Here is a 23,330-nt window from a genome sequence, read left to right on the forward strand (position 1 = left end):
CGGGATGATCTGTTCCTTTAGAGAGGCGCTGGCTCTTGCCCAAGCTGGAAAGCCATGGGAAGTTGGGTGTCGGCAGACTCCTCTTTTCGAGCCCCTGAAGGCCATGCTGGATGACTAGGGCTTCTGCACGTCCTATGCCTGCAAGTGGTCTGTCTCCAGTGAGCCTCTCCCACCTCCCCGCCGTGAGGCTGCCTAAGAGGCTGGCCTCAGCTACCGGGGTTGGGGGCTCCCCGGCCACCCTCCTGGGCATGACCCAGATGCCCACCTGCCACCCTCCCAGGGAACATGGATGCCCTGTAATTTCACATCTTTTTTTCACTTAAAAACATATTCTAGGGGATCCCTGGGTGGCTCAGCAGCTTAGCGCCTCCCTTTAGCCCAGGGCGCAATCCTGGAGTCCCGGGATCGAGTCCCACGTCAGGCTCCCTGCATGGAGCCTGCTTCTCCCTCCTCCTGTGTCTCTGCCTCTCTATGTCTAAAATAAATAAAATAAATAAATAAAACTTTAAAAAATAAAAAAAAAACATATTCTGCACACCATGCAACATCTAGGACCTAGGAAACTTGCCCATTTTTTAAAGGCCTGTATTCGATTCCATTATGTCGATGTACCGACGTTCATCTAATTACACCCCTATGGATGAACACTGGGGCTTTCCAGTCTTCCATTGCAAACAATGGTGCTTTCAATAGCATTGCACAAATGTAGATTCCCAGAAATAGAACTACTGGGTCAAGAAGCAACCATACAGGCAATTTGGTAGATATCACAAAATTCCCCACTGTGGGAGTCTTATACTCCTGTCAGTAACACAGCAGGCAGCATACCTGTTTTGCAGGGGAGGGCTTTTCTTCCTCTTTCCTTTTTTTAAAAGTAGGCTCCATGCCCAACATGAGACTTGAACTCATGACCCTGAGATCAAGAGTTACATGCTCTACCCGGGAAGCCAGCCAGGTGCCCCCACAGGGGTGGGGGGCTTTTCTAAGGGGAGAGATACAGTGCCCCTGACCCAGCTCGGGTGCCCTGGGACTGGTGTGGCACAGTGATGCTGGCCTTGAAAGGGCAGATCCGGGGCATCTGAAGGCACCACAGTTGATCCAGAGGAGATAATGGGTCGGGCAAGGGGAGGACTCCTGGCATCCGGAGCAGATGCCTCTCGAAAGTAGAGCCCAGTCTGTAAGGTTAGTACCAGCTGGCCTGCAGTGGGCCTGGGTGTCCTGCTGATCCACGGCACAGGGACAAAGGGCTGTGGTGGGAGGGCCAGGGGTACCGAGGGCAGCAGGGGCAGCCCAGACACCCCACGTGGAATATGGCCAGGGCCTGGTCCTCGTCAGTGTCCAGCCCTTCATTTGGTTAAATGTTTACCTGTCCCCGTGTGTCTGCAAATGGGGAGATGCTGCACTGTCGGCCTGAGAGAATACACGTTTATCTCCATTAATTTATTTACTGAAACTTCTTTCTACTCTACCTCTTTCCACAAAGTGTGCTGCAATCACCTGCCTGCCTGCCTCTCTGTCCTCCAGACAAGATCGCAGCTTCAAGGGGTCAGGGACATCGTCCTCCCGGTCGCAGGGCAGGCACGGTGGCACACAACAGGTGCTTAATGAACATATCACCTTGGAAGGAGGAAGTAAATAAGTTTATTGTGCAAATGTGACCAGCTTCTGAGGCTGCAGCATTGAGTTGTAAGTACTTTGTCACAGATTATCCCATTTATTATTTTTATTTTTATTTATTTATTTAAAACCAAAGACTTTTAAAAAAATTATTTATTCGTGAGAGGCAGAGACACAGGCAGAGGGAGAAGCAGTCTCCATGCAGAGAGCCCAAATGTGGGACTCGATCCTCGGACTCCAGGATTATGCCCTGGGCCAAAGGCAGGAGCCAAACCGCTGAGCCACCCAAGGATCCCCTATTATTGTTTAAAGATTTGAGAGCATGCGCTACACATGGGCACGATGGGAGGGGCAGAGAGACAGGATCTCAAGTGGACTCTGCACTGAGTGTGGAGCCTGATACGAGGCTTGATCCCAGGACCCTGAGATCACGACCTGAGCCAAAACCAAGAGTCAGATGCTCAACTGACTGTGCCACCCAGATGCCCTGCAGATGGTCCCATTTAAACTCTTTAAGTTCTCAGGATGAAGTATTGCCAATCTTATGACCCATGGTGAATAGTGGTGGGAGGCGAGGTGGAGACCAAGGCTGCATGGTGATTGTGAGGCTGACCACACGGCCTTTCCACTCAGGGCTCCCACAGACTGCACTACTTTCCTAGTTGGGGCGGGGGGCAGGATTTGGAGGCCCTGATTTTGAAGTCTGGGTGGCTGGGGCTGGAGCTGGGGGGGCAGGGCAGGAGCTCGCCTCCACTGCCTCTCCCTTGGAGGTCAGTGCCAGCTTGGTTGGGGACCTGAGGCTGGCTCTGGGATGCACTTACTAGGGAGTGGCTTTGCTTCCTGGGCTATGGCTATCCTGGCATGCAACCTCTGATCAGTATGGAAGCAGGGTATCACACTAGGGGGGCTGTGGCTCTGGGACATTTCAGGTGCTTTGTCCCCAAAGTAGCATGTGGTCCTAGATCACACCCACAAGAGGCCACAGGGACTCTCAGCCCTGGCTCCTCACACCTGAGCCACTCTATTCTTCCCGGCTGGCCTCTGGCCACAGCCGACTCTTCTTGTCCTACACATCGTAGCTGCCCCAGAAGCATGGTGTTGTCCTTGGATAAACCCACAGGATAAATCCAACTGATTTTATATTTTGTCAGCCTGGGAGCTAAGTATTAACTTCTCCCTAGCAGTCTGGTGACTTAGCACCATAGGACCCCTGTGGCTGGAGTTTGGGGTGTGTGTCAGCTCCTCCTTTATTTCCTTTAGAGCGAGGTATCCTCATGAAGAGGGGCAGTCTACAATCTCATGGGGTCACAGAGTCCAGCTATGGGCCCGGCGCAGTGGTTAAGACAGCCTAGTAAGCTTGAAGCTCCTTGTGGAATAGACCATGGCATGCCCTGCCCCTCTGACCCCTTTCCCAAGGGCCAGGGGCAGATGTCCCAACCTCCTTGTTCTGTTGACTGGGGGCAGGGGGTGGGTGGGGACAAAACCTAGAAAAGTGACCGTATTAATGAAGCAGGGAGAAGGAAGGGAAGGTGTTCTCCGGATAAAGACTGTGGCTCGAGGGGCTGGTCCACGGGCTGGGCTCCTTCTCCCCTGGCTCAGGGACAGTGGGAACAGAGGAGAGAGGGGTCAGGGTCCAGAAGGTGAGGTCCTGGCGTGGGTGTGGGGACCCTAGTGTAAACTCCCGTTCCCACTCCCTGATCCTGATTTGTAGAGATGCCGTGGAGCTGGGCCTGCACACCTTCAGGCTGTCAGGCAGAGGGCAGACTTGGCAGGGCTTCTGAGAGGGGTTGGGAGGGAACAGAGCAGGGGTCTGGGGACTCAGCCTCCTTTGCTGTGCAGCCCCATGATTCATGACTCTGGCAGGAGGGAGTCAGCCTAGTAGCAGGAGTGGGGAGTGGATGGGAGCAGTCCCAACCTCCCCGAGCTCAGCACTAGGCCTAGGTCTCACTGTGAGCAGGGGAGCAGCAGTAGCCTGCACCCCAGCACACTGGCCATCCTGGGTGCTTTGGTCCCTGGAAGCTCCCCTGAGCTGAGCCTCGGCCTTGGACACTGATGCTCGGCCATGACCAGAGCTCCAACAGCTCTCTCAGGACTTGGGGGGGCGGTTCCTGGGGCCTCTGGGCATCTCAGGAGCTGGGGTATCCAGGGCCTGTCTCCGGATGAGCTCTGCATAGAGCCCGCCCTTCTTCAGGAGCTCTTCATGGGTCCCCACCTATGGAGAGGAAGGAGGGGCAGGTAGTCACCCCAACCCAGCTCAGAGCTCTAGGTGGGCTGGCTTCTTATTTGCCACTGGGCTCCCGGTCTCCTAAGCCAGTGCCCCTTCTGGGGACACTATGAACCCAAAGCACAATTGGTTACACATTGCCACTGGCATGTTTGTATTTGTCAGCACCACCTTTCTGCTTAGCTGGGTTTTGGAAGAGCATCTGAATTCTTCTATCTCCCTTGCAGAACCCAAAGACTTGGGTTCAAAGCTACTTGAAGCAGCAGCCAGAGCCAGGAGTTGGGCTCCATGCAGCCCCCCAGACTTGCTGCACACTGGCCCCTGAGCAGTTGCCTTTTCTGTACCTCAACCCCTAGGCCCCTCTGCTCAGCCTTCTACAATTCTGAGTCCTTTCTCCTTGGTCCTGGGAGCCCTAATGCAGCTCTGCTACCCCCATGGGATGGAGAAGGAAACGGGCCTCGAGAGGCCAGGGCAGGAACTCCTGAATCCACACAGGGTATTGCTTCCAGGATATGGCCCAGAGCCCCCTGGGCTAGGCCAGACCCTCCCACGGCTCAGCTGAGCCACGCTTTCCACTGTGTCCAGGGCTGAAGCTGCCCAACCCACCGAGCCGCTGCCCAGCCCCCAGCTGACCTCACAGACTTGGCCACGGGCCATGACGACAATGTGGTGGGCCCCACGCACGGTGCTGAGCCGGTGCGCGATGACAAGCACGGTGCGGCCTGTGCTGGCACGATCCAGGGCCTCCTGCACCACCCGCTCGGACTCTGAGTCCAGCGCACTGGTCGCCTCATCCAGGATCAGCACCGTGGGCTGCTTGATGAGGGCACGGGCGATGGCTAGGCGCTGCTTCTGGCCACCAGACAGGGTTGCGCCACGCTCACCTGGGAGGAAGGGGACAAGGCAGGAGCTCGAAGCATTCTTCAGAGAGGGGCTCTGGGGGCCACCTGGAACTTCCCATCTGGCCCCTCAGGTGCCCCATCTAGCACTGTACACACATCCTGATCCCATAACCTGGGCCCATGCACTAACACACTCACACCCAACAGGAACTGTGTGCATGTGGGTCTCAGTGTCCCCTCAGAGTCACTGTGTGCCCCTCCCACACCAGGCCCTACAGTTCTTGAGATCTTTTCCTGACTGGCTGGGTCTTGCTGCTGGCGAGGGGGCGGGGCATCCAGGACCCAGATGTGAACCCTAGAATGCGGTGATGGCCTATCACAGGGCATTCTGGGAAGACCGCACTTGGTCTACAGTGTCCACAGACAACAGAGGTGGCAGTGTGGGAGCTTAAGAAGGGCACCACGGTGACAGCGGTCAGAGACCAGTGAGGGGAGACTGAAGCTGCAGATGGGCCTGGGAGTGTGCTAGGGTCAAAGTATGAGGGAAGTGCTGCTCTACAGGGGTGTGGGGACGGCTCCTCCCCTCGGGGTAGTGTGGAATCGGAGCACTGCGTGGAATAGGCTGGATCAGCAACACAGCATGAGTGATGGCTGAAGACGGGGTGCAGGGGGTGCCACTCAGCAGGCTGAATCTCAGCCAGACTGAGGCCTAAGTTTCAAGAAGAGTTGAAAACCCCAGATATGCCCACACCTTGAGATGTGCTGGAATATTCCACAACAGAACCAAGACTCCAGATAAAAAAACACGGTCCCAAAGGTTGAAAAAAAGACCCCTGAGCTGAGTGCACAAATCTGCAAGCTATGATATGAATATTCTAGTGTGAGGCTGTGATATTTTAATGTTCCAGAACTACTTGAGAGCCCTGTTCTGGGTAAGTCAGAAGGGAGACCCATCCAGCCACCTCAATCCCTGTGGGTAACATGATGGAAATATTTTCAAATTAAGTGATAAAAGCACAGGTACGACACAGGAACCAGAAGCATAAGGTATTAGAAGGAGGTAATATCCTCGTGCTTCTGGTCGGGTCTGAGGACGGGGTTCCTGGGCCTGCACTCCCTGTGGTATCCCTGTCTCTGCAGCCTGTGTGGGACTAAACCACAGAACCAGGTCTGCCCGCCCAGGCCACAGGTATAGTCTTCCCTGATGCCATGCCTCTGCTCTTGCCTCCCGGACTCCTCACAACCTGGGCCCTGCAGACCCGAGCAGGACGCTGTCCCTGGGACTCACCGACTACGGTGTTGTAGCCCTCTGGGAAGCTGGTGATGAACTCGTGGGCATTGGCTTCCCGGGCAGCTGCATAAACCTCTTCATCTGAGGCACCCATCTTCCCAAAGCGGATGTTCTCCATGATTGTTGTTCCAAACAGGACTGGCTCCTGTGGGTGGGGACTCCGCATGGAACATTCTGACTTTGCCCCAAACCCCAGAAGGGGTGCATCAGGAAAGGCAATTTTGGCCACACCAGAACCACCTTCTTGGAGGGCAAGCAGGGGCAGTTGAAAATTATAAATCAATGAAGAACAGAGATCTATCAAAGTGGGGAGAGGCCATGCTCCCTGCAGGGCACAGGGTTCCTGAGGAGTGGGATGGGGAGGTGCTGGGAGAGCCGGGCCCTCCTCTCTGGAGAGATGGGAGTAAGGGGGTTTGCATTCTGGGTTTCTCCTGCAGGGGTAGGTGGGTAAGGGTGCCCTCCTAACCCACTCAGAGGGGGAAAGCAGCCTCTTGCTGGGTGGCACCACTTCAAACAGAAGGAAAGGAGCAAGACTGAGCGCCCCAGGGTGGGGCTGTGGGACCATGCTTAGTGGGGGGCAGGGGTCTCTACACTTTCTGGACACCATAGGTTTGTCGGAGAACTCAGGGATCCTAAATCAACACCCCACCCCACCTGCTTGGAGGCTTTAGTTGAGTTCCTGCCCTGGACACGAGGGCAGAGCTGCAGTGGGCAGTTATGGGGATGCCTCAGGTCCCATGACCACTGGGGGGGCCAGTGAAGATGGCCAGAGCCCTCCCACTGATGCTCCACCAGAGAGAACAGGGGTGATGGGGGTGGGAAGGGGGGGGAAGGTCCCATGTGTGTAAGGGCTGAGAGAAAAGTCAGAGGGAGGGGAGAGGGTCTGGGAAGTTAAGTCACATGTGCTAGTAAGCCTGTGCTGAGAGGTAAGCCTCTCCTCTCCCCACCTGGCTGATGAAGCCGATGACCTGGCCCCGGAGCCAGGACGGATCGAGGGTACGCAGGTCCCGTCCATCCAGTGTCACCATACCCGCCGTGGGGTCATAGAAGCGCTCAAGCAGGGAAGCCACAGTGGTCTTTCCTGGGGAATGGGGGTTGGGGAGGTGGCGAGGTTGGGGAGATAGCATGGTTTCTAGACATTGTGCCCCACCCCACGCTGAGCAGCCACCATAGGAAGGAAAGCCATAGGGTGGGAGGGTGGTGGGTTCCTCTCACCTCCACCGGACTGGCCCACGAGGGCCACGATCTTGCCAGGGGGCAGGGTGAGGGAGAAGTCCTTGAGCACCTGGAAGCCAGGGCGGCAGGGGTAACTGGGAGGAGCCAAGAGAGACCCTTGGTCAGACCAGGTTCCTGGCCCCTTTCTGCCCTGGGCCTTCAAGTCTAACTGTACCCTGAGGGGAGCTTATTTGGAAGGAGACCTTGACCCAAACTCCTGAGCCCAAAGGGAATGACCCCCGCACCCATCTGCCAATGCTGACCTGAAGCAGACGTTGTGGAACGTGATGGCCCCATGCAGGTGCTCTCTGGGGATGTGGCAGCCCCCAGACAGAGGGATACACGGGCTCAGAGTCATGTACTCGAAGACCCGGGCCCCAGCGCTGAGCCCCCGTACCACCTGGGGAGAGGGTTAAAGTCTGTGGTGAGGGAGAGGCAGGGCTCACAGTGTCCCCTCCACCCTGACACCTGCTTCCTGCAGCACACAGCTGATGCTCCTGACACGCTGCCAGCCCAGATCTGATGTCCACACCCCAGGGCGCACCCCCCGATTGCCACTCACTTGGCCAAACAGGACGGAGAGGTTGGCCATGGACCTGTGAGGAGGAGAGAAAGGCTGAAGAGTGGGGCCCAGAGCCCAAGAGAAGAGTGGCGCCAGAGGGGAGGGCTGTCGGTGGCTGGAAGGTGAGTCACGCGTCTCAGTCACCAGTCCCTGACTGGGCCATGTGTCTGAGAGTGTGCGCACAGGTCTTCCTTGAAGGGGAAAGACTGACTCTTGAAGAGGAAAGTCACTTCTTCCAGCACCAGGAGCTGCCTGCACGGAAGTGGTTCTGGCAGGTCAGAGAGCTACCGGCCTTTGCCAAAGTGAGTGCAGAGGCATGGAGCAAGGAAGAGCCGGGACAGCGAGCTATCTGTGGACAAGAAGGAAGCACATTCTCCACAAGAGATCTGGAAGCCATTAGGGCCTGGCACTGGTGCCTGGCAGCAACCTAAAAACAGATGCCCATAACTCGTTGTGATGTCTGTGGTGCCCTTGCTCTCAGAGCTGGCTCAGAAGGCAGGCCTTGCTCTCCCAAGAGGCCTGGTGGGGGGCAGAGGGGCAGCCCATTCCCAGTGGGGCCCAGCCCTGCATGCAGACCCCATGACTGGGGTCCCTCTGGGTGCCTCCCGGTCTCCTCCACAGACCCAGTGCCACAAAACAACATGTAGAATGGGGTCTAGAGGTAGAGGCTGCCTCTCTTCCTTCCCTGCCCCCGTTGGAACCCAGGAGGAAATCCATCAGCCTCCTGAATAAAACAGCCTAATTCCTCTGAAGTGGGTGGTGAAGGATCTCCATGTAGTGAGGGGCCCTCAAAAGGATGGGCCTAAGGCCTGTGGCTGTGGGAGCAGCTCCATCTAGCAGCCTGAGAGAGAATAGTATGGATGGGCATCCTAGGCCTTTTGGTTTGAAATAAAGCTCTGCTCAGGCAAGGCAGTGCAGTGGGGAGGAGAGGTTCTGAACTTACGCCATATGGGGAAGTGGAGGCTCAGGGGAAGGCGAGCCAGGCTTGGGAGGTATAGGGAAAGGGAGACTTTCCTACCACAGCCCGTGGAGGGCCATGTGGTGACTGTATGAGAAGAACCACAGGGCTCATCAGTGTCCTCAGGACCAGAGCAAGAGGCCAGGGCTCGGCCTGGGGTCAGTGCCAAGTCCTGTCTCTAAAATAAAGAGCCTCTTGGTACCCAGGCCACCAAGGAACAGTTTTCAGGCTGGAGGAGGGATGAAGCTACCTAGAGTCTGAACTCAGAGGTCTGAACGGGCCCAGATTAGGGAGCACTGGACATAAACAGGGCTGAGGATGGGCGTCTTTTCTGCCAGCCGTCTTCGGGTTGGCTCCGCTCTACCTGGGACAATAATGAGGGTGATGGTGAGGGATGCTGTGGGAAACAGGCGGTAAGACACACTGCAGAGCCAGGCCACGAGTGCCATGAGAATCAGAAGCCATGGGGAAGGGGCATGGAGGGGTGTCTGGGGTGACCCTGCACTTCCTTGACGTGGTTAACAGTAATACCGGTCTCCACTCTTCAGTAATTTATGATAGTCTATTCTCTCTTCAATTATTTATCACAGTACCTATTTATGCTTGACGCAGGAACTGGTAGTGTTTAGCTTAGAAGAGAAAGGAAAGGGGAGGCCTTGAGGGTCTCATGCAAAGGGAGGCAAGAGCTCTGGGCAGACAGGCCCAGTGGAGCGGGTGGGTCTCAGAGCAATGAGCACACTGAGCCTTGAGGGTGGGAAGAGGGAGAGAGGGTGACCTTTTCATCCTTGGGACACTCAGGCAGACGACAGCAGGCAAGCTCGTAAAGAGCAAGTCAAAGATGGTCAACCCACAAATGGAATCCTCTCAGCCCTAACAAGGAAGGAAATCCTGACGGGCTATGCCATGGATGAACCTGGGAGATGTCACCCTGAGCAAAAAAGGCCCATCACTGAAGGACAAACGCTGTGTGATCTCACATGTATGAGGGACCCGCGGTGGGTGAAGCACAGAGCCAGAAGCCGGGCGGGGAGAGGAGCCATGGGCCTTAGTGGTTAATGGGCACAGTGCTTCAGTTTTGCAGGATGAAGGCATGCTGGTGGTGAATGGTGGCAGTGGCCACACAACTGCATGACGCATGCAAAACGCTACTACAGTGTTAGCTGAAAATCAGTCAAAATGGTACATTTTATGTTATGTGTATTTTACCACAATCACCAACTTTTTAAAAAGCTGTCACGGACCCTTCTGAGCTGTTTAGGTGGCGGGAGATGACAGCTGCATCCCTGGGCACCCAGTCAGAGCATCAGATTGGAGGGCGCCCGCGGAAGGCACCCCGTGCTTCCCTGAGGAAACTGGGTGGGCCAGGGGCAGGGCTCTTTCGGGACAGGAACAGCCTCACACTCACCTCTGCACCGTCTGGGAGGCCACCAGGAAGGACATAAGGTCTCCCCCTCTCAGCTGCTGTCCAGCCACGAGGGAGCCCCCAACGAACAGGGTGCCCAAGACCATGCCTACAGGCGGAAAGGGCCAGGTGGTTAGCAAGGAAGCAGCTAGGATCAGGGGACACAGCCCAGGTGAGTCCCCAGTTCCAGTCCCTGCTGTGCCTCCGACTGGAATGACAACAAGTCATTTCAGTAGTGTCCGCTTTTGTTTCTTCATTTGGGAATGAATGCATGCATGTGTGTCAGAGGGAGGCACTCAGGCAGCTGGCACTGGACAGACATCTAAGGGACATCAAGCCCGTGGAGAGCTGCCCCTTGCCTGCCTCGCTGGGACTTCCTTGGCTGATCCATGCTCATCCCCAGCCATGACCCAGTGCTCCCACACCCCTGGTGGGGACTTGCTCACTCACAGTTGAAGGCAATGTTGGAGAGCCCCTGGAACAAGGCAATGCCCCTGCCCAGCTCCTCTGCCTTACAGCGGGACTCCTCCAGCTCTGCTCCATAGCGTCTGGGGAGAGAGGCCAAGCCCGGCCATCAGGAAGCAGCCAGGGTGGGGTACAGGGCTGATGGGGTGCATTTGGGGATCCTCCCTGCTTCAAGTTCTTCCCCGGGTGGAACTCACTCCTCTTCTCGGTTCTCCATGGCGAAAGCCCGCACCGTGCGAACATTGCCCAGGGCCTCATCTGCTACGCCCGTTGCCCTGGCAACCTGCAAGGAGTCCAGGAAGTTGACACTGAGGTTGGAAATTGGGGGGGTGGGGGGATGGCATGGTAATGGGGTAATGGCAGGGCAGAGAGCAATGGGGCAGGTGGGGAGGATGGGCAGCAATGCCAGTACCTGTTCCTGACACTGGCGAGACAATTTCCGGAGAGCTGAGCCCATTAGGGTGCCAACTCCCATGAGCATTGGTGTGGCCACCATCAGCAGCAGCGTGAGGCGTGTGGACAGCATGGAAAGGGACACCAGGCAGCCGGCCACCTGGGTGCAGCTCCGCAGCCCCTGGGGAGAGGCAGAAGGCAGGAAGGCCATGTGGCAACAGCATCACGACAGGGGGTGGGGGATGACTTTCCCAGGAGTCTGCTGGCCACAGCGTGACTCTCACAAGGCCAAGGCCATAGGTCTGGACTCTGGGAGGCCACATGGCAATCCACCTGGTCTTTAAACGTAGCCCCCTCTCTACTAGCGGGCATGAAAGGGCTGGGTGAGAATGTCTATGGACCACAGCATCCTTCCCTAGACAAATCCCAGTTTGTTCTGGTGTTTTGCTCGAGGAACTGAACTAAAAGAATAGAATATGGATGTCACACAGAATAGCTGTGGGCCAGTCTGGCATGACCCAACAGCCGCGGTGACAGTGTGGGTGGATGAGGATGGGACACCAGTAATACAGTAAAAAGCCTTCACTCCTCCTCACACTTGTCAGCATGCCAAGTATTCTGGGGGCAAGGCAGTCCGGGGTGATTTTGCTCTTGGCAAGCTGGTCCAGGAAAGGCTCTTGACGGAGTCCTTGAGAAGGTTTTTCTGGGGAGGTAGAATTTCAGAACAGGAGAGAAACAGCCTGTACTGACCTTGGATGATGCCACAGTACCTCCCTTCTGTGAACTTCCCCATTCCCTCACCCACGCCCTTGCCAGACAGCAGGCTTCTCACTTGGTGTGAGCCTAGGCTCAGGGCGCAACAGCAAGGTGGGATGGGGCTGGCCTGCTGTGTCTACACTAGACAGTGTGTGTGTATGGGTGTGCATCTGCATGTGTAAGTGTGTACACACAGGGGAACCGGGGGAACTGACCTGGGAGATGACAAGTTTGAAAGATGATTTAAACTCCTGCACATCGGTTGTCAACCGGCTCACCAGCTGCCCTGTCTTTTTAGCATCAAAGAACGCAATATCTTGCCTGATGGTAGGTCAAGAGTGCAGGACGTAAGGGAGAAGAGGGAGACGTGAGTTCAGGATGAGCCCCTTGCCCGCCACCTGGACCATCAGCCACTCCTACCCACACCCTGTAGCTGGCAGTACCGGAGCAGGTTGCTGAAGAGGGCCCTCCGCATGTCCACGGCCATGCGCTCGCCGATGCGGGATAGCAATACCAGGTACCCGAAGGTCAACAGCCCCTGGGAGAGAGGCCGGGGCACTCAGGGGCGCCTGGGAGGCTCCTCTGGGTGCCCCCAGGCCCTCCCTCCTGCTGTACCTGGACACCATAGAGGATAAGCAGGTGGGTGCTGAGGTTCCGAGACTCTGTCAGGAAGCTACCCACATGGTCCCGCGTGTACTTGGCCACGATCTCCACCAGCTGGCCCAGAAGCAGGGGGATCTGCACATTCACCAGTGCTGCACCCAGCGCCAGCTTGGCAAGGGGTGGCAAAGCAGGCATTTAGAAGGAGCCACATTCCTTCCCATCCCTGGCCCTGACCTCAGCCCTCCCTCCCCACAGCTTTTCATGCTTTGGCTACTTCTGTGCTTCTCTGAGACAGCTGAGTTAAAGCCCAGGCTGCCAGCCCCTGGGGACCCCTGGACCCTGCACACCCAGCTGTTCCATGCAGGATCTCCTGGTATCCCTTGGCTTCCAGTTCCCCAAGCCAGCCAGCCCTTGCTGCTTCCTGAGGTCTAACTTTGAGATTTGGTGAGGCAGACAAGCTGTCCCCATGGAGCTCTGGGTGGTGCTCACAAACCCCTGACTGGCTCCTTCCCTGTCCCTGACGTGGAAGCATGGAGGGGCAACTCACCACGATGGCTACCCCCAGAACCAGCAGGTGGGGCCGCAGAAACTGCCAGAAGAGCTTCCAGTTAAAGCGAGACTCCCCAACATAAGGTCTGGAGTAGGTAGGAGGGGCCTCCTCAGCCTCACACAACGCCACGAGGCCGAGGCGGGGGCACTTAGTCCAGACCACAGGGCCTAGAAGGATGCCCCCAAGCCAGCGCCAGGCACAGGGTCTTTGGCTGGGGGCTGGGCGTGCTTGAGGGAGGTGGGCCCGGAGCTGGGACCTCAGCTGGGCCACAGCCCTGAGGAGGTAGGAGGCATGGTGGCCGTTGGAGGACCTGCGGGGAGAGAATGGCATCAATGGCTCGAGGCCCCGACTATTCCTCAGAGCAGCCCAGCTGTGGGCTGAGCCCTCCAGACAGCATTCCCTCTTGCACGGGGTTCTGCGCCGCCTTTCCCAGGGCTGCTCTTCAGCAACCTCAGTTTCTAAGAGGAACGCATACAGGCCGAGTGGCCCAGGAATAAGACAATGGCCTGTAGTCAAGTCAGAGAGGTGTGTGTGGTCACACAACTAGGCCTTCTCAGCCACCACAGTCAGCGACCATCTCCAATACACACCCTTTCTCATCACAGGACAGCGTACTGGACGGCAGCTAGTCCACAGGCCTCCTTTTACAGATGAGGACGCAGAAGTCTTGAGGGAGTCTGGCTCAGAGCAGCAGGAGAGGGAGTGAGCCTGCAGGGGTCTCACCAAGCAGGTGAGACCTGGTGCCTCTGGCCTCTACCCTCCACCCCTGGGGCAGATGTGTTCTGTTACTCTCACTTGTTAAGAGAAGTGTCACGGGGGCTGGGAGAGGTGAGAAAACCTGTCCCCAAGCAGCAGAACTTAGATAAGAGGAGAACCTGCTGTGTGATTCTAGAACCCAGGCTTGCTCCACGTGGCCCCATGTGATGTGCCCAAGGCCGTGTGTGGCAGGGCCTGGCCTGGCCCCAAGGCTTCTGACCACTGGTCAGTGCTCATTGCATCCCCTCACCTGGCTCCTCCCAGGCCTTGGGTGCTTATGTGACAACGAGACAAAAAAAAATAACAATCCAAATAATGTATCTCTTCAGCTCTGATATGCTATGCTCAAATCACCTTCTGTGTTCTGCGGTTTCCATCTGGACTTTAGAGGTGACGAGGACCTATGGTGGGCGGTTTAGGCTGGGGTATGACATAATCAAATTTACATCTTGAAGATCATAGTGGAGAGAAGAGGGCTGGAGGGGAGCAAGACAGGCTACGGGAAGCCTGTTAGAAGCAAAGTTATCTGGCTAAGAGTATATGGTGGGATTGCTCAAAGACTCAAATGAGGTTGCGGCGCCCGGGTGGCTCAGTCAGTTAAGCAGCTGACCCTTTGGTCGCCTGGGTGGCTCAGCGGTTAAGTGTCTGCTTTCAGCTTAGGCCGTGACGGGATGGAGTCCCACATTGGGCTCCCTGCATGGAGCCTTCTTCTCCCTCTGCCTATGTCTCTCTGTGTGTCGCTCATGAATAAATAAATAAAATCTCTAAAAAGAAAAACAGCGGACTCTTGGTTTCACCTCAGGTCATGATCTCAGGGTCCTGGGATTGAGCCTAGCTTTGGGCTCTGAGCTCTGTGGTGAGTCTGCTTGAGGATTCTCTCTCTTTCTCCCTCTGCCCCCGCCCAACTCACATGCATATGTGTGTGCTCCTTCTTAAATAAATTAATCATAAAGAAAAATACTCCCTTTGGGAAAAAAAAATTTTTTTAATGGCATTACTGATGGACAGGAGCTTTTTAAAAGAACAAATAGGATGAGGTTTTTCCTTTACTCTGATAATCTTGTATTCTTAGACACTTTAAAAAAAATTTTTTTTTATTTATCTGAGAGGCACAGAGAAAGGAAGAGAGAGAGCATGAGCAGAGTGAGGGGCAGAGGGCGAAGCAGACTCCCACTGAGCAGGTAGCCTGATGTGGGGCTCAATCCCAGAACCCTGGGATCATAACCTGAGGCAAAGGCAGATGCTTAACCGACTGAGCCATCCAGGTGTCACTATCTTAAATTTTAGAGAAGCTCACCCTCCTTCCAATTTTTCCATTAGGCTTTACATTCTTGAGGGCAGAAAGCTCTATCTTATTCACATTGCATCCCTAGCACTTAGCAGAGCTCTTATACATGTAAGTGTTCAGTAAATGCTTATGTTTGTTGAGTGCGTGCCCTCATTAGAAATGAGGAAGAGAAAAATTTGACCTGACCTGTTATTGCACTGTTTGCAAAGTTTCGGACTTATTGAGGCCAACAATAAGAAATATGCTGTACATTGCCACCCAGTAGGAAAAATGCGTCACACAAAATTGAAATGCTTCACAAAACAATACTTCCCCTAATTTGTTACACATGTATTTTATTATATTCACTTTTTTTTAAGGTAGGCTCCACACCCAACCTGTGGCTTGAACTCATGACCCTGAGATCGAGTCACATGCTCAATAGACACCCCCTATTATACTCACTTCTAAATGATCCTGACTCACTAAACTCATTTTATGATCTCTTGTTGTGACTTGCACATTTGAAAGACACTGCACTTGTGAATACACAAGAACTTGGATATTATTTTATTTCTTTCTCTCTGGTTTAAATGCTATCAATACCCTTATTCTCTTCCTAAGGACTGTTATCAAACTTTTTAATAATTCACCATGGCTACTTTCCAGCTTCTATCATCTCCAAACTAAGACTCTAAGCAGAGCTTGGTCGTTGCCAAGAACTGGTGGATTACTTCCCAGCAACAGTACTTCTTAGCTCCAGCTTGGCCCAGCTCTTGCCCTCTCTGTCGGATGGGCTTTCCAAATGTCACAAGTCCACTCCGCCCACCACTGCCAGTAGGCTGCCTGGCTGGCCCACAGGTTATTCACTCCAGTGGAGTAGCAGTCTCAGGGTCGATGTTCCTTTCCTACCTGTCTCTCTCTCTCTCTCTCTGAGCTGACATGTGTAGAGTGAACACACAAACACACACACACGCATTTCTAGATTGACTTTATCTTTGCTGAAAAGTATCCAGATCCAGGAACCATTTTTGTTTAGCTCATATTGACTCTCGGGAGCAACACCAATATTAAATGTCTCTGGACACTGATAACTTTTGCCCAAATTGCCAGACCAATTCCAAGAACGAGCACAGAACGGGGGCAGGATCCGCGGCGATCCCAAGGCTCACACCTGTACAGCACGGCGCCCTCTAGTGGGAAGAACGGACCCGGCGTGGTCACCGACCTAGAGCGTGCCCTCCGCCATCCCACACACGGATACACACGGGCCGAGTCTCCTGCTGGCACCTGGGTCCTCTCCATAAATAATTGAGGCCAAGCTCTGGGGAGTGACATTTCACCCCCCACCCCCACCCCTGGGCCGGCCTACAACTTCCAGCAGGCCTCGGACGAGCTCGGGACTCCATCTCCCGGCAGGCCCCATGCACGGCCAGCCGGTCAACGGCCCGCACTCCCAGTAGATTTCTCACTTTTTACCTGACGGCCGAGAATGTCTGGAAGCAGACGGGTGGTAGCAGCCTGCCTGGGACAGGGCCACCCCGAATCCCGACCCGAAATAAATGCACCAACATGATGGAACGTGAGTACAGGAGCAGCCAACCGCTGCAGCTTCACCCTCATCCCATTGAGGGCTCCATGTTGGCTCCGGCCCGCATCCCGACAACACCCTCGCCCCTCGGCGACGATTGGCGGAAAGACGCATCAATCTCGTCAAGGGCTGTGATTGGAGAGGACTTTCACGATCTTCCTCCTTCCGGAACTGTGATTGGAGAAGCCGCCTGCCCGCCCGCCCCCAGGCCTGGGCGGGGCCGAGCAGGTGGGGCAGTGCCTTCCGCCCTCTGACGGGGGTCAGCTCTGGGGTGACACCGCCGCGGGGTATCCATGGTAACGCGCCAGCCGCTGACCTCGGGGCTGTTCTCCCATGGGTGCTCCCGGCGGACTCTAGATGTCCCGAAATGTCTAAGGAGTGAAGAGTGCTGGTCCTACAGGAGGAAGGGACAAATATGTTCCCGGGGAGTTTTTTTGAAACATGCCTTGTCACCCGCCCCCTTCTCCCAGGCAGGTCAGAGTTCCAGGGACAGCAGCCACGTGTATTTGGGAAACAACTACCCTGGTGATTCTGACACACTTCCCCTCCTTAAGGATTGGGAGCGGGGCCCCTGGGTGGCCCAGTGGTTGAGCGTGCCTTTGGCTCAGGGCCTGATCTCTGGGTCCCGGGATCGAGTCCCTGCGTGGAGCCTGCTTCTCCCTCTGCCTGTGTCTCTGCCTCTCTGTGTCTCTCTTGAATAAATAAATAAAATTAACAACAACAACAACAAGAGGATTGAGAACCACTGGCGTGGAGACGTAAAGTGCCACCCCAGACCCCTCTCCGCAGATGCCTTCCTCACCGCAGCCAAGGTGACTTGCCTAAGGCACCCACCGCACTCCTCTTGCACCTCTGTGGAGTACTTATTTATTTCTTCTGTGTAATTATTTGCATAGCTACCTCCCCCATGGGCTGTGACTTCCTTCTGGGCAGTGGCTCCCTCTCATTCATCCATACCCCTCTTCCCCTCCAAATGCCTGGCAGAGAAAAGTGCTCTTTATAATGAACTGACTTGAATTGGGATGGTTATAGGGAGGCTGTCAACTGATGAATCCGGGGTAGAACTGGGTAGGAAAATATGCCAGATTAGCTTGAAGCTGGGCTGGGAGTATGGGACGGGGTCCTCATGTGAGCATGGTGGAATATTGGGGTGAGTGAGGTGGAGGGGAGGTCAGGCAAAACCTACATAACCCATCTTGGCAGATGTCTCAAAGAAATGGGCATTCCCTAGCCCCTCTGCAATGGGGAATTCCATCTCCTGCACTAGGATGCCACTTCTAGGAGTGAGTCTCTGTTTTCATAGCTCTGCCCCCTGTTGCTCAGGGATAAAACTATGCAAGCCCCAAGCTACTATAACAATCCCTGTCCCCAGAAGGCAGCACAGAAGGAGAAAAACAGGCGTATCTGGACTCACGTTTTGTGGGCAACTCCACAATTGCCTCCACATTCCTCCAATGAACACTCTGGGAAGCACTGTGTTCCTCTCCCTACTTCCTGGATACTGGCCCCTACAACAGCCCTCAGGCCTCAGCCCTGGAGGCCCTGACACCTGGGTGGCTGAGTCAGCACCTCAGGAATGGGGTTCAGTAGGAAACTGGGTGATTCAGGGCCTCAGGAATGGCGTCGGACATGCCAACAAAGCAGCTGCCTCCTCCTCTTCATTGAGGCAGCAGCAAGAAACTCAACTCAGCCAGCTCATCCTGGGGTATTCAAATTACCCTTCCAAATCTTGGACCCCTAGCTGCCCTCCACTGATACAGCTCTGATGCTTCTCAGGGGGGCCCCCAAAGCTGGATCAGGACTAGGCAAGAGGGTTTTCAGCATTTAAGGGGACAAAGAAGAAAAACATAATGGAACTTCCAAGGGGGCCTCTTTCTACTGTAAGCTCCCAAACTACTTCTCACATCCAGGTTAGCTGCTTCTCCTTTCTCCACTGCCTTCCCTTCTTCAGATTTCCTCCAACCTGCCCTCAAAGGCGGGAAGTCGCCCTCTTTCCTTAGCACCATCAGGCAAACAGAACACCAGCCCATTCTTTTCTTTTTCCTCTTTTTGCTTTTGGTCTTAAAGCATGTTTCTGTTGATCACTGGTGCATGCATGTGTGTGTGTGTGTGTGTGTGTGTGTGTGTGTAAGGGGAGGGGAGACAAGATTTTAAGTAATCAAAGATTTAACATCATAGTCTTATAATCCTTTGGTAGGAGTTTCTTTTTGTTTTGTTATTTTGACTGCTACTCTCTGGCCTCCCCCTTTAAACCTACTCAAGGTCTGAGGATGGGACAATAGGTGTCTCTGGTCTGTGTGTTCCTCAGCCCCTGCCCCTCCTGGGGAAAGAGGCTTGACCTTGAAGAGGTTTGGCCACAGATTCCCCTGGAAGGGGTGTGAGTGGTCAGACAGGTGACCGAGAGCTGGGACGCCTGAGGCCTGCCCTGACTGAGTCACCACGTTGTTGTTGTTGTCACCATTCTTGTTGAAGTCTCTGCTTAGCACCCCAGAGTTCTGTGGAAGCAGCAGCTCCCATCCTTCCAAGCATTTCCAGAGAAGCTACTGCCTGATGGTGAGGCGAGTGGGCTGGGGGGGGAGCAGAGGGCGGCCAGGGCGGTGGGGAGACCTGGGGCCAGGTTCCGTGCCTCTCCTCCCCATATCCCTGCCTCCTCTTCCTCCTCCTCCTTGTCGGGGGCTTGGCAGAGGGAGGATTTCCATCTTCTCTCTGTCCCCTGCCCCCCACACAAGAAGCTCCCCTTCCCCTCTGGCCCTGGGACCACCCTGCCCAGCGATGCAGGCCCCGGGGACCTCTCACCCTTGCCACAGCGCCCTCCCCACCCGGACAACACAGGCACAGCCTGTGACGACACCCATCTCTGCCCCCCCCTCTTGGGGCTCCCAATCCACCCCACCCCTGGCCTCAGTGACTCCCCCTCCCACACGCCGATGCCCCCAGGACCCTCCTGGGCTGCGGATAGGCCCTCTGATCCCTGAGCAGGATTATGAGCGCCTGGAAGACTGTGACCCTGAGGGGTCCCAAGATTCACCCCTCCATGGGGAGGAACAGCAGCCCCTGCTCCATGTGCCTGAAGGGCTTCGAGGTGAGTATGGGTATGGGGCTGTGAGGGCAGTGCATTGAGGGAGGCTGGGGGCGGGGGGTGGCTCCTGAGGGTGTGAACTGGTCATTCAGGTGACAGCCAAGTCCCAAGAGTCTCCTCTCTGTACCCAGGCTCCTGGCACCACATCCAGAACCTGGACAGCTTCTTCACCAAGATATCCTTTGTGCTTGGCCTGGCAGCAGTGGCATGGGGGGACCCTTTGGGGCTGGTGCTGTTCTTGGCAGGGAGGCTCTGAGGGTGCAGTGGGTCTGGGGGAATGAGGGAGAGGGAGAGGTGTCCTCAAGAAAGGCACATCATGCCTCAGGCTTATTTCTTGACACGCTGTCACATCTATAGCTACCACCAGAGGAATGGCTTTGCCTGCATCCTGCTGGAGGATGTCTTCCAGTTGGGGTGAGATGCTTGTCCCAAGCCCCAGACCCTGTCATCTTGCTTCCTCAGTAGTGCCTGCTGCCTCTAGTCCACCAGCATAGCCACTCCCCACCCTGACAGCAGCCCAGGGCTCAGCAGGTTGGGAGGACACCCAGGACTGACTGGAGGCTGATCACTACACTCCCTGTCTCCTAGACAATTCGTCTTCATTGTTACCTTCACAACCTTCCTCCTTCGGTGTGTGGATTACAACATCCTCTTTGCCAAACAACCAAACAACCGGACGAGACCTGGGTTGCTCCACAGCAAAGTAACCTTGGCAGATGCCATACTATCCTCCTCCCAGTGTGCCCAGCGGTGAGTGATAGCCAGTTGAGGGGAAGGAGTGGGGGACATGAGCAGACAAGAACCCACCCACCCTGTCCATTTGTACCCTTGGTCTGAATCATCAGTTCTCCAAGCTTTTGGTCTCAGGACACCTTTAATTCACTTAAACTTGATCAGGAACACCCAAGAGCTTTTGTTTATGAGAATTATCTCTATCTATCTATGTCTACCTTCTTAGAGATTAAAGCTGAGAATAACTTTAAAACCTAAGAATGCAGAAGCATACATTCCATTGGCTGCTGATGTGATGTCACACACACATTCTAGCCTCTAGAAAAGTCCATTGTCTGTCTGCTCATGAGAGAATGAGCATGAAAACAGCAGGAAGCCTTAGTGTTACCTGAAAAAAGTGTGGGCCTCACAGACACTTGTGAGGGCTCAAGGACTCCCGGGGTGAATAGTCTGAGAGCCGCTGGTTCAGCGGGGTCCCCCTCTCTCTGACTTTTCCATCTCTCCCCAAGTCTGGTCTTTCTTTCTATTGGGGCCCCCACTTTCTCGATGCTCTCTGTCCCATCCACACACAGGATCCGTTCCAGCCCCTTGCTGGTCTTCCTGCTGATCCTGGCTGCAGCCTTCTGGCTGTTACAGCTGCTTCGCTCAGTTTGCAACCTCTTCAGCTACTGGGACATCCAGGTGTTTTACAGGGAGGCCCTGCACATCCCCCCGGTGAGCTGGGTGCGCCTGGCTGTGGATGGGCGCTGTGTTGGGGGGTGGGGAGGGACAAAGGATAGAGGAGTGGGAGCTGTGCAGACAGAAGGACCCAGTGGAATGCAGGCAGAAGGCCTCATTGATACCTGGCCAGGCTCTGAGTAATGTTAGGAAGTGGGGTGCCACCACTTAGAAAACCATGGTCCTGACCCTCAAGGAATTTTGTTGATTTAGTTCGATTATAGAAGATGATTTATTGTCACATGCTTGTGGTCAAAACAGTAGGTATTTAGAGGAAGGGTGACCCTCTGGCTTTACAGGACAGGAGGAATTTGGGTGGGGCTGGGAAAGATAGGAGATGGGAAGGCAGGAAGTGGACGGCAGTGAGGAGAGGAGACAGACCTGCCAGCCTACAAGTGAGTGGTCAGGCCCCACCGGGTGATCCCACCACCCTCTCTGGCCTCACTCCCTATTGCAGTAAAGCCACTGTGTGTGTCCTTCCCTGCCCCCGTTCATGCTTTGCCCTTTCTTTCCTCCCCATCCTGTCTGTGCTCCTTCTTGCTTTGTTCCCAAGTTCGTTCTTATAGGCCCAACTCAAAGGCTACTTTCTGCAGCCGGCTTGGCTTCCCTTGCTCCCCTCAGAAGTGTGGAAGCTTCCACACAGCTCTCCTGCACAGCCAAGGGCAGAGGCTTCAGAAAGCCCCCTTGGGTAGGGGAGTGCAGGCGGAGTGCAGGGAGGATGGAGAGGGTCCTGGGAGCCCAGGTGGGAGAGTGCAGGAGTGAGACCACTGCTCCTCCGGGAGGCTGCTGACCCTTCTTTTCCTCCTCCTCCCTTCTTTCTCCTCCTCCCCTATTCCTTCCAGGGGAAGGGGAGAACCTGGGATGGACTGGAGAGGCTGGCCTGGAGGGACTTGACTAAGCCGGACTGGGGCAGCTGGGGGAAACTGAGGTTTGCAGATGAGACCCCAGTGAGATCTGACATCCCCCCCAGACACAGCCAGTGTCTTAGGCAGGTTGATCTGGTGATGGAGCAGGAGGGGGGGTGGAGGGAGGGGTCCCAAAGCATGCTGAGACAAGGAGGCTTTGGGTCCTGTGTTGGCTGACACCCTAGGGACCAGGAAGGTGAGAGAGTGCGCATTCCCTGCGGCAGTCCTGTGCCCTCTGTGAAGACCTTTGGGGAGGAAGGGGAGGGTACAGGAAATCTGCTCTTCAGGAGCAGAAATCAGATACCTGAAGAAGTGAAATGAAGTGTCACCGGGAAGCACATGACTCATGGCCTAAGCAGAGGCAGGGGCAGGAGGATTGAGGATCGCAATTGAGAAGAGGATGAAAGGAAATAAGAAGTAGCTTGATTGTTAGTGACAGGGTCAGCGGAGGGCAAGAGGGGGCAGAAAGGGAAAGGTGGCAGGTTTCAAGCCCTGCAGGACACCGGCAGGCCGAGGTGGGGACAGGGCAAATGAAGGCCGCAGCTCTGGTCAAGGTGAGTTTGGGCATCACCGCGCTGTCGAGGAGTCCAGCGCGCTGCGCTCACCAGTGCCCTCTCCACAGGAGGAGCTCAGCTCGGTGCCCTGGGCCGAGGTGCAGTCCCGCCTGCTGGCGCTGCAGAAGAGCGGGGGATTGTGCGTGCAGCCGCGGCCGCTCACCGAGCTCGACGTCCACCACCGCATCCTGCGCTACACTAACTACAAGGTGGCGCTGGCCAACAAGGGCCTGCTGCCGGCCCGCTGCGCGCTGCCCTGGGGAGGCAGCGCAGCTTTCCTCAGCCACGGCCTGGCGCTCAACGTCGACCTGCTTCTCTTCCGCGGGCCCTTCTCGCTCTTCCGCGGGGGCTGGGAGCTGCCCGACGCCTACAAGCGCAGCGACCAGCGGGGCGCCCTGGCGGCGCGCTGGCGGCGCACGGTGCTGCTGCTGGCCGCCATGAACCTGGCGCTGAGCCCGCTGGTGCTGGCCTGGCAGGTGCTGCACGCCTTCTACAGCCACGCCGAGCTGCTGCGGCGCGAGCCGGGGGCGCTGGGGGCGCGCCGCTGGTCCCGCCTGGCCCACCTGCAGCTGCGCCACTTCAACGAGCTGCCGCACGAGCTGCGGGCGCGCCTGGCCCGCGCCTACCGCCCGGCCGCCGCCTTCCTGCGCGCCGCCGCGCCCCCCGCGCCCCTGCTCGCGCTGCTGGCCCGCCAGCTCGTCTTCTTCGCCGGCGCGCTCTTCGCCGCGCTGCTGGTGCTCACCGTCTACGACGAGGATGTGCTGGCTGTGGAGCACGTGCTCACCGCCATGACCGCGCTCGGGGTCACGGCCACCGTGGCCAGGTGCTGGGGAGCTGCCCGGAGAGGAGGG

At 55.9% G+C, this 23,330-nt stretch overlaps 2 protein-coding genes across 9 annotated transcripts in view; one reads left to right on the forward strand and one right to left on the reverse strand.

The window, feature by feature from the left end:
- On the reverse strand, positions 1-16,592 carry ABCB8 (ATP binding cassette subfamily B member 8). 5 transcript variants are annotated; one of them, XM_077849681.1, is made up of 18 exons: positions 16,381-16,590; positions 12,876-13,188; positions 12,341-12,496; positions 12,169-12,263; positions 11,941-12,046; positions 10,989-11,150; positions 10,774-10,859; positions 10,562-10,659; positions 10,115-10,220; positions 7,752-7,785; positions 7,453-7,589; positions 7,190-7,284; positions 6,922-7,055; positions 5,972-6,119; positions 4,475-4,725; positions 1,498-1,617; positions 1,367-1,410; positions 1-138 (listed from the first exon to the last, which is right to left on the reverse strand). In XM_077849681.1, the coding sequence occupies exons 1-18, from the start codon at positions 16,473-16,475 to the stop codon at positions 18-20; spliced, it is 2,301 nt and encodes a 766-aa protein (XP_077705807.1). In that variant the 5' UTR covers positions 16,476-16,590; the 3' UTR covers positions 1-17. The 5 variants fall into 5 exon arrangements, with proteins under 5 accessions (XP_077705807.1, XP_077705809.1, XP_077705810.1 ...); XM_077849683.1 differs by lacking the exon at positions 1,367-1,410 and having other exon boundaries at positions 8-138; positions 16,381-16,589; XM_077849684.1 differs by lacking the exons at positions 1-138; positions 1,367-1,410 and adding an exon at positions 455-475 and having other exon boundaries at positions 16,381-16,589.
- Positions 13,420-23,330, forward strand: part of ATG9B (autophagy related 9B) — a 23,478-nt gene continuing 13,567 nt past the window's right edge. Inside the window, exons 1-9 of one of the 4 annotated variants that reach the window (XM_077849679.1) lie at positions 13,420-13,608; positions 16,015-17,304; positions 18,965-19,045; positions 19,430-19,574; positions 19,703-19,746; positions 19,921-19,985; positions 20,160-20,321; positions 20,876-21,017; positions 22,548-23,302. In XM_077849679.1, coding sequence (XP_077705805.1) covers positions 19,043-19,045; positions 19,430-19,574; positions 19,703-19,746; positions 19,921-19,985; positions 20,160-20,321; positions 20,876-21,017; positions 22,548-23,302 — 1,316 coding nt within the window. In that variant the 5' untranslated portion in view covers positions 13,420-13,608; positions 16,015-17,304; positions 18,965-19,042. Of the gene's footprint in view, positions 13,609-15,994; positions 17,305-18,964; positions 19,575-19,702; positions 19,747-19,920; positions 19,986-20,159; positions 20,322-20,875; positions 21,018-22,547; positions 23,303-23,330 lie in introns of those variants that run through there. The other 3 variants (XM_077849677.1, XM_077849678.1, XM_077849680.1) reach the window with 3 other exon arrangements.

Source organism: Canis aureus, chromosome 15 (genome assembly GCF_053574225.1).
Source record: "Canis aureus isolate CA01 chromosome 15, VMU_Caureus_v.1.0, whole genome shotgun sequence".
Taxonomy (NCBI): Eukaryota; Metazoa; Chordata; class Mammalia; order Carnivora; family Canidae; genus Canis; species Canis aureus.

Excerpts from the sequence above, each read along its gene's own strand:
- ABCB8 (XM_077849681.1), bottom strand. The coding sequence starts at position 16,475 with ATGTTGGTGCATTTATTTCGGGTCGGGATTCGGGGTGGCCCTGTCCCA. Across the intron at positions 7,786-10,114 it reads GCCTCCCAGACGGTGCAGAG|GTCCATGGCCAACCTCTCCG; the intron begins GTGAGTGTGAGG and ends TCCTCCTCACAG. Across the intron at positions 139-1,366 it reads TTGCAGACACACGGGGACAG|GCATAGGACGTGCAGAAGCC; the intron begins GTAAACATTTAA and ends GACCACTTGCAG.